General features: G+C 49.5%; 1 protein-coding gene across 4 annotated transcripts in view; it reads left to right on the forward strand.

Annotated features, from left to right (window-relative positions):
* Positions 1 to 1,045: 1,045 nt before the first annotated feature.
* The window catches only part of VANGL1 (VANGL planar cell polarity protein 1), a gene marked incomplete at both ends in the record, with an annotated part of 39,736 nt that continues 28,305 nt past the window's right edge, over positions 1,046 to 12,476 (forward strand). For 3 of the 4 annotated variants that reach the window (XM_084242105.1, XM_084242106.1, XM_084242107.1), the window contains 2 exons: positions 1,046 to 1,116; positions 8,611 to 8,743. In XM_084242105.1, coding sequence (XP_084098231.1) covers positions 1,046 to 1,116; positions 8,611 to 8,743 — 204 coding nt within the window. The remainder of the gene's footprint in view (positions 1,117 to 8,610; positions 8,744 to 12,476) is intronic. The other variant, XM_084242108.1, reaches the window with a different exon arrangement.

The raw sequence follows: 12,476 nt of genomic DNA on the forward strand, positions 1-12,476 counted from the left end.
ACACAGTTTTTCATTCTACATACTTATCACTTTAAACAACTATGTGATATTTCTTTGGGTGGATGAGCTGTGTTTTCCTCTGATTGTTGTTGGGTTTTTTTTTGACATTTAGATTGTTTCTAGTTTTTCACTATTACAAACAATGTAGTGATAGTTTTCTCTTTTTCTTTTTTTTTCTTTTTTTAAGACTTATTTATTTTTATACAAGAACTGGGGTACAGGCCAGAGGCACAGGAGGGTAAGAGGATTCACCAGAGACAGAGTGGGGAACAGAACAGGCAGACGGAAATCACTGCTGAAGGGAGCAGCGGGTGAGACAGGAGAGGTCCATTGCGCCATGTGGGTTGCTCCCTGGCTGGCCAGGAATCGAACCGGTGCTGCAGAGGCTGCGGACAGCCTCATAGCATTGCGCTCAACCTGCTGTGCCACTGGGGAGGTTTTTCTTTTTAGTATATTAGTTCCCTAGGATAGATTTTTCAGGAGCTTGGATTCCTGATTTAAAGGGACTGAGAACTTTCTAATTGGCTTTTGAAAACTATGAGCAAAACCCTTAAAAGTTCCTTCCCTGGGTATTGTTTTGGAACCGGCTAGCTGGCACTTGGTGGCCGGGCACTTGGGGCTGGGCTGAGAGTAGCCACTTCTCCCAGCCGAGACCCTTGCAGGAGAGCCTGAGGAGGAAATGGCCAGGGCTGGGTTGCACCAGGTGGGGTTTTCCTCTGCTGTGCTGGGTGTTTGGTTGGCCCCCACCTGCTGGCCCGGCCCCCACCTGGACCCCTGGGGAGCCTCTGGCTGCTTGAGTGGTGCATTTAGCCATCAGATGCTTCCCTGCTCTCATCCTGGAGAGGAGCTGGCTCTTAACAACTTCCAGCCCCTTTTAGGTAAGCTCTGAAAGTTGATATTTTTTTCCTTCCCTTTTTGCAGAATTTGTTCCTGTTGAAGAGTGGCTCCTTGAGTCCCAGGCTTTAGGAGTCTGGAGATTTAGGAATCTCTACCTCTAAGGACAAACGGTACCTGCTCCTTCATCACAAGCAAGCTCCGCATTGCTATGGATACCGAATCCACATATTCTGGATATTCTTACTATTCAAGTCATTCGAAAAAATCTCACAGACAAGGGTATGTAAGTGGCTGGTGGTTCCACTTTTTCTTTTGGGGAAACATGCAGGGGTGGGGGGGCGGGCTTCTTGGCTCACTGTTCAGACAGTGGCGCCTGGACGCAGGGCCCTTGAGTTCGCTGGTGCGTGAGAAGCAGAGCTGAGAGCATTTAGCTTGCGTGGGGAGTAACTACACTGCCAATTTATGTTTTATAGCTGCTATTACAGTTGATGACCTTAATTTCTCACAATTGATTTTAAATTAAAGTTTCTCCCTGCAGTGGAAATGTTTTTCATTTCTAAGTACTTCTCTTAGCTGACAATTCTCCCAAAGCTTTACCAAGAATGTAAATGAAAGATTTGAAAAAAGTGTTAATTTGTTACTTTTCCTTCCCAAAGCTGCTGACTCATGGTCCATTATGCATTTGCTGTGAGGCTTATACATTGAAGAGGGGGTTGGTCTGGCACCTTCTTTCTTTCTGAGGAGCTTCCCAGGGCACAAGCCTGGGTTTTGAAAATGTGGTCCTGGGTGGTGGGGGCCAAAATCTTCCTCCTCTGTGCAAAACAAGCAGGTCTGCACTGACTTCACAGAGCCTGCCGCATGACAGATCTGCAGAATGTTCCATGAGCAGAAGAGTGGGGCATGAGTGAAGCAATACTGTAATCTGTATTGCTGCTATCTGTATTATCTACTTATATTTGTAATGTTATAAAATTGCAAAGCTGCTGCTTCCTTGAGACCCCTTATCTGTGAAAGGGGTTCAGCAGCACCCACTTTAAGGGCTGTTGAAGGGGTTAAATGAGGTGATGCACATGAGGTACTTGGTACAGCCCATTGTTGGACGGTACTCACTGGTGGCATTTCAGCACCACAGTCAAAGGCCCCCATGGGCCATGTCCCAAAGGCCTCTGTGGTCAACCCCCTCCCCCGTGGTTGGGACAGGTTAGGTGGTGGCCTTGTTATGGGGCAACCCCGATATAAAATGGGTTGCCTGGCTGTGGGTCCTCACCCGCGCGCTTATAAGGGACTTATGAATACTCCACTACAGACACACACAAAAGGTTAATAAAAGGTTTATTTACAAGGGAAAGGGAATTAAGGAAAATGCACAACTCAGGGAGAAAATAGGGAAATAAAGTCTTTAATGCGTCCTACCCGATCCACCGACCTGGAAACCCAAAGGCACTCTCCGAGCTGGCCGGACGCTGCGAGCTGGCGGAGAGCCAAAATGGGGGACCCCTCCAAAGACCACGTGTCTGGCTTTATACCAACCTGGCTGCTGAACCCCACCCTCAGGTCCCAGCCGCCTTCCCTTGGGTGGTGATGGGATTTGGAGTTTTCAGTGTCTTTGGCTTTGGCCTGGGGTGGGGGTGGAGTCCACAAAGCCTGTATGGAATCAGCTTTAGGACAGCCTTTTCCCCCTAACAGCCTAACTAGACCTTGTGGTCTCGCAGAGCAGCTCACGGCAGTGGGAACAGCAGTAAGATGTGTTTGCCTAGTTGTTTTTCTATTTGTGAACCCTGCGGAAGCACGCACGCAGAAAGAGGCCTGGAAGATACCCTCTGAACCAATAGGAGTGATCGCCTGTGGGAACTACCCCACGATAGTTAGGGGAACCCTATCTGGGCAGGAACTCAACCCCGAACAGGGATGGCTGGAAACTATCATCTCCACTTTATCTTTCTGCCCTCATTTTACAAGGGTGTGTTAAGCAACTAAAAATACGAATGGAATAAAAGTGTCAAAATAAGGTTTTCAAAGATTGGTTCATGACACGAGGCCTTGTTATAAAAAGCAAGATTCAAAACCTAAACCTTAGGTGAGTTATAGATCTTCTGATACGGTGGATATTCACTCGACCTTGCCTGCCCCTGAGTAAAGGATTACTAGGGTAATGGGTATTTTTTAACTTACACATTTTGACTTATAAATTTTCATTTATTTCTTTTATAATGATAAAGCTCTGGGAAAGAGGTGTAAGTTTGTGCCAGAGACCAGGAGAGCTTTTCTGGTCTGCAAAGGAAACAGGAAGGAATAGCTGGGGGGAGGGGGGGATTGGGGGGAAGTGGGGGGGCTGAAGGGACAGGCCAGAGCTCAGACCCTGGGAAAGGCAGAAACCGCTGGTGATAAAACATCTTCATGAACGGCAGCCAGTGGGTACACAGATCAGATTAGTTATCAAATACCAGAAATAGCTGTTTTAAAATATCAAATCTTTGGACCTAGTTGGAAACAGTAATTCCCTTGTCAGAATGCCAGATTTCCCTTTCCCGTGCCCCAAAGCTGGAAGGAAAACTAGGGGTTTCGTGGTGCTCGCCGCTGGCAGTATCAGAGTCAAGACCATCTCTGGCCTCTTTGCCTTTACCTGGTTCCCACTGTCAGGCTTCAGGGCCTGTTGCTCTGCCGCCATTTCTTTGGGCCTCCCAGGGCCCCAGAACTTGATACCACATGCTCCCGGGGTGACTTTAAGAAAGTATAACTTGGAGTTAAAAAAGTGGGCAGAACTCTCAGAGCTCTCTTGGACCCTGGAGGAAAGGCTGTGACTAGCGACAACAGAAATGGATTTTCAGTAAATTGATGGAGGGCTGTCCCTGCGTGCCCCTCAGGAAAGCGCTGGGTGAGAGGTGGCCCCTCCAGGACCTCTTCAGAAAAAACAAGCCTGTGGGGAGTTCAAGGCCGAGAGCCCTAGTGGGGCTGGGGCTGGGGAGCCAGCGTGGCCCTGGTGTGTGGAGGGGGGCGCCCAGTGGGGCCTAAGGGATCATCAGCAGCAGTAACACTCCTCTCAGGCGCGTGAGCAGCCTTGACCAGCCAGGTAGCTGTATCACCCAGGAGCAGCCCTGCAAAGCCGCTTGCTCAGTGATCTGTTGTGAATTTGGATGGAAAAGAAGGAAAAGGGAGGGACCTCGTTTTGTGGTCATTTCAGTAGCGGTCTAGCTGAGACAGGAATGGTCAAGTGCACCAAACTTGCTACGTCTGAGCACAGCGCCTTTGGAGGACTGGCTGGGTTCCAAGCAGGTGACCAGTGACTCTGCTAGCAGCGAAGTCAGTGGTCTGGTTTTGTGATGTCGGCCATGTCCAGAGGGTGTCCAGGTAACTGGCTGGAAAGGTGGTGTGGACCCCAACCAACCTCGCCTCACCTGTGGGTGTGGGCCGTTCCCTGCGCTAAATACCACAGCTGCAGCTGCCCGTGAGGGGAGCGATGGTGTGGGTTGTCTGCTGGGCCCTCAGCCCTGGTCTTGTCCTCACAGCATTCCTAGAACCCTGGTGGGCAGTACCCCCCATCCTATAGGTGACAGAACCACGGTTAGTAGGTGGCCTGGGCAGGTTTCAGCTTCACTTGTTGGTCCTGGGAAGCCCAGGAGAACAGCAGGAGGAACTGATAGGAAAAGGGCGGAACGGAAGGGTAACTCATGTGACAGCCGCCTCATGCATTGTCCCGGAGAGGCTGTCTGAGCCGTGGGGGTTGTGCTTTTGTCCACAGGCTGCTCAATCAGTTTGCACGACACCAGGGTCCCACCCCAGTCACCGCATAGAGGAAGCAGCCAGCCAAGCCCCAGCAGCCTGTGGAGAGAAAGGCCAGGTAGTGGGTGGTGGTAGAGTAGGAAAGGGAGGAGTAACCGGTGGGGCCAGCTTTCCCCAAATAGAAATAGACAAACAACAGAGGCAGAGCTAAAGAATCTTCCCAGGAAATGCCGGCTGTGAATGGGAACGGTATGGGATCGGCTGGGATTCTGGCTGGCAGCGAGAGGGGGTTTACAGCAGCCCCCCCAGGGCTCAGCTCCAGATTACCTCAATAGATGTCTGTACACACACACTTGCAGGTACAGACACATGCCCGAGCCTCCTACGTGCTTTTGCTTGCTCGTCCCGTCCCTCCTGAGTGCACACGCACGCACAGACACACTTATCTTCCTGCACAGGCAGATGTGTGGGAGCAGACTCAGAGATAAAGGTGCAGAGATTCCTTCGCTGACACACCTGCCCAGCTGAGCACAGGGGTGACCGACCACTTCTGCAGGGTTGGGGCACACGGGCTCGTAACACCCTTTCCTTGCTGGGCCTTACTCCTCAGTCGCCTGTGTTCATATGTTCAAACATGAACTGATTCTTGCTCCCTGGGGAGGCCTCTCCCAGAGGCCACTTGGCAGCCACAAGCTCTCCCTGGAGTTTGCGCCCTTGGAGCTACAGGGATGACATTTGGGTCCCTGCTGCGTGGCATGGCCCTACCAGCTCTCGGCTCTGCAAACTGAAAGCCTGACCGGGAGTGAGTGTTTTTATTGGGCTTCACCATTTAATTCTGGCTCAGAGACCTTCTTCAAGCTGTGACTCAGGACCAGTGATTGTTATAAAAGTTGTATGACGGGTCTTGCTCCCCTGATGACAGGACCAGCACATTGCATGGCCCATGTGGCACCCACAGGATGCGCTTCCCATAAAGAAGCCACCATACTGTGCCGCTGAGAGTCATGTTCACGCCCGGTTGCTGCAGGGCTGTGCGCAGAGTATTTCGAGAACAGGCAGGATTCTGAGCAGTTACTCAAGCAGCCCCCCACCCCCCAACCCCCCTTTGCAGGAGTGGTTGATGGGAGAGCCCTGGGGGATGTTTCCTGGACCACCTGCCTCCCAGTCACCGGGGTGCTGGTGGAAAATGTGGATTCTGTTGGCTCCCGTCAGACACACTCTGGAGGTGGGGCCAGAGAATCAGCGCTTACATCCACACTGGCTTTTCTGTTTGCTCAGGTTTGAGAAGCACTGGCTTAGGGTTTCTGGCTTGGAGGGTAAGAAACCTCCCTGGGGTGATCTGTACTAGCTTCTTACTGGCTTTGCCAAAGATGTCATCAGGGGAATTGTTAGACTGTCACTTCACCTTTGGGTCTCTGTTGGCCCTTTTAGGGCCAGGACCACCCACTGGCCCTTGGGAGACAAGTTTCCTGTTCTGGGTGGTTCCCCCCACCTGCCTTCTGTCCCAGTGGGGTGGTATGCAGGCTGTGGGGTTGGCACTCGGTCAGACTTGATTTCCAGTGGAATTTGTGCTGTCACAGGAGGTAGCCTGTGGGGCTGTGGGACTAGACCGGCAGGGGAGCGGGTGACTTGGCTGATGGCACAGGGAGTGACGGATGTGAGAGCAGTTGGGGAAAGCAGGAGCTTCCTCGCCCTGCCCGGGCAGGGCTCTGGGGAGTGGTGGTTCTAGACTTGATGGAAACAGCTCATTCTGCAGACTGGCCAGGCACACAGATCTCCTGTGGTGCTTATTGTGTCTCATGCTGCGTCCCTTTTTTTTTTTTTTTTAAAGATTTATTTATTTACTTATATAGGCACTGGGTACAGTCAGAAGTGCGAGAGGATTCACCAGAGCCAGAGTGGGAAACAGAAAAGGCAGACTGACGAAATACACTGTCACGCCATGTGGGACCCTCGCCCGTGGCCGGGGATTGAACCGGCACTGCAGAGGCTGCAGGCAGCCTCGCAGTCCAGCGCTCAACCGCTGCGCCACCAGGGGAGACCCTCATGCTGCGTCCTTTTGCAGCATTTCCGTGGCAGCCCAGGGTAGTGGGCACACAGCTGCCCAAGGCCAGGTTCAGTGGTGACTCCTGGCATCTAAAGGCCTGTTTCCTGGCTCTCGTGGTCCAGCCAGTGTAGGGGTGAGGAGGAACAGTGAGAATATTTATGCTACGAAACCTCCAGCTGCATCAGCACAGTCCAGCAGGTATGAATGGAGGCCGTGGGAGCAGCCGTGGCTCAGACCCTGCTCTGCCACTCACTGTGAGCCTCAGTGCCCCCCCAGTTATGGGGGTAACTGGGGACAGTGACCGCGACCTCAGGGCTGCTGTTAGGACTGAGCGCCGTCCATGTAATAAGGCACGGAGTTAAAGGCTTGATACATTGGGGTGGGAAGTGGTGTGACTGCGCCGGCAGATGCAGCTCCAGACAGAGAACTGTTCTTGGTTGTTGCCCTAAAACACAACGGCTGAGTTGACCAGAACACATCCCTTGTGCAGCTGGAGGTCACGAATAGACCGTGGTGATACAATACACTCCAGAATCAGGCTGGGGGCCGGTGTGGGGTTGGGGACTGTCACTGAAAGAGTCTCTGGGACCCTGGAAGCCTCCCTGCTCTTTGAAGAATTAGCCAGAGCTTCTCCTGGGAAGGTGTTGAGAATCTTGAATGAAGTTTGCCCCCAGGAAATGTGGGAGTGGTTTGTGAGCTCAGTGGTAGGTCAACTGCGCCGGGGTGGGGAGGGGCTCCCACAGTGCTGATAGCTGGGTTCCCATGGTCGCCTCCACTCTACGACCGCTGCTTCCCAAAGCCCACCCACCGCGGCCCCCGGCTGATGGTGACACGGTGACCAGCACCTCCACGCGCCGAGCCCTAACGCAGCCCTGGCCTCGCCCATCATCTGTGTGGTGCTCCCGTTATCCCTTTTTCTGAGGAGGAAACTGAGCTTTTCAGGGGTTGAATACCTTGTGGAAAGGCACAGCTAGTGGAGACAGAGCCTCTTTGCCACCAGAGTCTGTGTGCTCGAGGCTTCTGTGTAGCTGGGACCTGGGTGTGAGGGCGAGTGGCCAGAGGAGCGAGGCTGAGGTCAAGGCCGCTGGTGGGCCAGCAGCCTGAAGACACTCACTCCTGACCACTCGGGGGTCCCCTTGGTGGTGGCTCCCCGGGTTGACTGTCCACAGGGGGTGGTGGGCGCGCCCCTGGCTTCCATAGGTGGTTCAGGTCCAGGTTGTGACTGCTGAGCTTTGCACAGCGACCGAGTCCTTTTGTAATGTCAGGAGTGACCCACAGCAGGGAGTTCTCGCAGCCACCCTGGGAGACCACCCAGGAGGTCCACCGGGGTAAAAGCAGTTTTCTGAGGAGACGTGAAACTCACACCACACCTCACACAACTCCCTTGGCGTCCTCTGTGCCAGCTTTTGTTCGTTTTCGTGGGAGTCTTTGAATTCAGCTAGAGCCTATGGGAGAGACTTTTCGTTCTGAATTTGGAAGGGTGAGAAATAAATGTCTCTGATCTGGTTTAGAATTTCTTTTCTTCTCTTCTCATCCAAAGGTGTAGGGTGACAGTGTGTCCCAGATTTTTTTTTTTTTTTTTTTTTGACAGACCAAAGCTTAAAATATTTTGCTGTTTTCTCAACTTAAAAAGTTCTGGAAAATCAATTTAGGCAAATTACTACCAAATGAAGTCAGTCATTCTACCATAAAATGATCTGCTTCCTGCACAAATTCTAAAGTTCAGTTTTAGGCTTTGAGAAAATTTGATCACTGTTAATAGAGGTGTTTGTCTTACAATTGCAGAAAAGGAAGTAAGGAGTAACTACTAAGTAGGGAATAAGGATCAGCCAACTCCTTGCAGGAGGCTGATGAGGGGTTGGCATTGGCATTGTGTGTGTGTGTGTGTGTGTGTGTGTGTGTGTGTGTCTCCTAAATTCAAAATGAAATCTCTAACTTAATTTTGAGGGCATTTATTCTTTCACATGGCATGAACATACTAGCTGATTATCTTTTGTTTTTTTCAGGGAAAGAAATAGAGAGAGACACAAATCACCCCGGAATAAAGATGGCAGAGGGTCAGAAAAATCTGTCACCATTCAGGCTCCCACGGGAGAGCCCCTGTTGGCAAATGATTCTGCCCGGACGGAGGAAGTTCAGGTAAGGCTCACAGCAGTGTGTGAGCTGGCGGCCCCTAGATCAAAGCTTTTTGGTACATGTATTTCTAAGTCTTATTGCTCTAAGTTCTCTTGGGTTTTAATCTTTGTTTTTCCAGCATGTTAATTAGTTTATCTATGTCCCGTGGTTCCTGATGGGTCTGAGGACAGCCTGCCCTGCTATTGGCTGACTTGCAGCTTCTTCTGAGTATGATTGGTTGGCCTGCTTTGAAGGGTGTTGGAGCCAGCCAGGTTGACGACAGCGCAGAGAAGGGAAAAGTTACAGGCAGCAGTCTCTGGAGACTCATTCCAAAGTGGAACAGTGTAGGAGAGGGGAGGAAACTCCTTCTCCAGAAACCCTAAGCAGTGTTGGGAAGAAGAGCAAAGTGCTTGGGACAGACACCTGAGCAGCGCCGCTTAGTAAATCGAGTACACCAGGGAGCACCCTGAGGTGCTGGCTAGGAAAACGGATGAGATAGCCACGGATGCGCCCCATGAGCTTGGGGCTGAGCAGCCATCTGAGTGGCACCCCGTGTGTGGGGCACCCCATGTGTGGGGCCATGACGCCGGGCATTGGAGTCTGCGTGTTGTGGAATGCATTTCCTCTGGGGGAACAGTATCAGTTCCTCTGCAGACCCTGGTTGCGGTTCAGGAATGCAGCAACTGGGTTTTTCTGGATCCTGCAATGCTTAAAAAAAGCTGGAAATTAGGATTTTATGTGAAGTCACCCCATTTTTAAAGATTGGTGATTTATTAACTGAAAAAAAAAAAAAGAGTTTAGGTTTTCTCTCTGCGTTCCAATGTCCGGGGGCCCATCTGATTTACATAAGTGTCCGAGTTATACTCAAACCATATTTGCACACTCTCCACGGCGCTGGACACATAAGCATGTCCAGCCTTGGTTCCAAATAAACTGACATATCACACACGGCGGTGAAGATCTAGGGCAGATAGCATGGATCTGTGTGCCCCTGTGGGTATACATGGAGGCCTGGTTACAACTAAACAGACAGATGGACTGAAGTAGGAATTTCTCAGAGACCCAGGGTGCCCTGGAGTCCAGCGCTGCAGCTGTGGGCCAAAGTGGGGTTTGTTCAGAGGTCAGTAAATAGCTCCAGTGCTTACTGCTGCACCCCCTGCCTAGCACCGGGAAGACTAGAGAGGTGGGGGAGGGACCAGTCCTGAGGTTGGACCACCCTGAAGTGCTGTGGGGGGCAGTTTCCTCCTGCATGTCCACTCACACGCCCTGCTGGGCCCCTGTGAAGTCAATTCCCCTTCACAGCTTCTCTTCATCTTGAGGCTCACCAGGAAGTGACTGGGACAGCCTGGGTGTTTACACTAAGGTGATGGAGTGGGAAAAGCATTGAAGGGGAAGTTGGTCTCAGTCCCTGGGGACTGTGGGGTGTCCCCGCCTTTGTGGGCCTTGGTTGGTTTCTTTATTGATAACCTAGGGCTGAGGCCCTTCGATTCTTTCTCTTCTGAGAACTTCAACCTTGAGACAATCTTTGGACAGCTGCATGTCTTACATAGATATACACACACATTCTTAATATGGGCAGAGGATTTAATTAACAACTCTTTGGCAGGAAAAAGGGTGAGCAGCTAAATCAAAGATGGTGGGTGAGGAACAAAAGGATGAGACATTGCTAGTAGTAATTATTTCAGTATTGATCATCAAGTCAGTATTAGGCCCAATACAAAACATGGAATCCCGGATTTGCCTTCGCTAAGAGGTTTACAAAGGAAATTATTTTGTGTCACCTGTAACCTCACCTTATATTAAAGCAAGTTGTGTATCTTTGAATTTGTGGCTGTTTTTTCCTGTTAACTATTTTTTTCTTTTTTAAAAATTGAAGTAAAATGTAAGATCTTGAGTGTAAATTTGATGACTTTTAACAACTGAATAAACCTCCATAGTCCACATTCCTATCAAGGTATATATTTCTGTCACTCTAGAATATTCTCATTTCTTCCCAATCTCTGCGATTGGCCCCCACCTCTCAAGGCAAGTGCTGTTTTGATTTCTATCACTGAAGATTAATTTTGCTTCTTTTATAATGCAGTGTAGTTGGAATCATTTTTTTGTTTGTTTGTTTTGGATTTTTCCCCCACCCCACTTAGTATGATTTTGAGATTTGTCCATGTGTTGGTGTGTTTCAACAATTTATTCTTTCTATTTTCGCTGGGAATTATTTTATTGTATGAATGTACTCCAATTTTTTATCCTTTCTTCTAACAGATAGCATTTGGGTTATATTGTTTTGGCTATTATGAATAAAGCTGTTAAGAAAACAATTTTTTTTTAAAGATTGATTGATTTATTTATTTATTTATTTATTTATTTATACACGCACTGGGTACAGTCAGAAGCGCAGGCGGGTGAGAGAATTCACCAGAGCCAGAGCGGGGAGCAGAGCAGGCAGAAGGATCGAAGTACACTGCTGAGGGGAGCAGCAGGCGGCAGGAGAGTTCTGCGTGTCATGTGGGACCCTCCCTGGTGGCCGGGGATCGAACCGGTGCTGCAGAGGCTGCGGGCAGCTTCGTAACCCAGCGCTCAACCGCTGCGCCACCGGGGAGGCCCAAGAAAACATTTTTGTACCATTTTTTTTTGTGGCCATGTGTTGTGCTTTGTATAAAAATCCACGAATGGAGTTGCTAGGCCATGCAGTTAAGTATATATTTAAATGTGTATGAAAGTGCCACTCCAGATTTCAAGAGTGATTGTAGTACTTTTTGCTTCCACCGGTGATGTTTGATGGTCCCAGGTGCTTCTGGCTGTCACCATAAACAGTAATTTGCCCCATGGTATGTGATTTTTGAAATTCACGACCTCCATTCCTTGCCTACACGTTTCACAAATCATTTTTCCTTTTTGACCATTACTAGATTTGAGGTTATTGTTTGGTTATGAAATCTCTCTCTTACTGATTCAGCTGTCATCTTAGATTTTTCTAACTAGATTTTTCTAACTAGATTTTTCTAAGTTAGTGTCTTATACTTTAATTTCACCCAATTTTACCCCCACATCTGATTTTCCAAGTTAAATCATGTGTACAGATCTCTGAGGCAAAACCCCTTTGGATCCCATGTGCCTTTTCATGTCCTTCTTGCTCTGTTGTTGCTCTGGAACAGAGTCATAATTGCCAATAAATAACAACGTCATTTAAAATCCTCACAACTGATCTTGTTAAGTAGATAAGAAACTAGAGAGTAGAAAATACTAGGGTAGTTTCCAGTGAGAAATGACCTCAAAGTTTTAAAAGAGAGAAAGCAAGAAAGCAAAACACAGAATAATTCCAGCATTTCTCTGCCCCAATGTTTAGTTTGTCGGGAGAGTATATTTGGGAAGGATTTTGAGCTGTGCTGGCCATGAGGCTGATGTTTGCTTGGCTTGGTCAGTGAGACATGTTATCAGAGTTCTTGACACTCATACTTCCCAAATGAGTCTGGAAAACATGGTGGAGGTTTGAAAAAGTGTGGACTAGCTGCCAGTAAGCTTTGATCTGTACGAATAATGTCAGTTCTCGTCTTCGGAGGTATTGGAAGGGATAGTACTACTCCCCGCCTTGTGGCAGTTGGGCCTCGTAAGCCTTTATAAGCCAGCCAGGAACTGAGAAGCAAATGCAGAGGCCGCCCTCCTGGGTGGGTGAGTGCTCACATGTGAGTGGAACAACAAGATTGTTTATTGCCGGGCAAACTGCTCCAGGCCCTCCGAGCCTCTCCATAGTAGTGAATCA

The sequence above is a fragment of the Talpa europaea genome (genome assembly GCF_964194135.1).
Source record: "Talpa europaea genome assembly, chromosome: 9".
Lineage (NCBI taxonomy): Eukaryota > Metazoa > Chordata > Mammalia > Eulipotyphla > Talpidae > Talpa > Talpa europaea.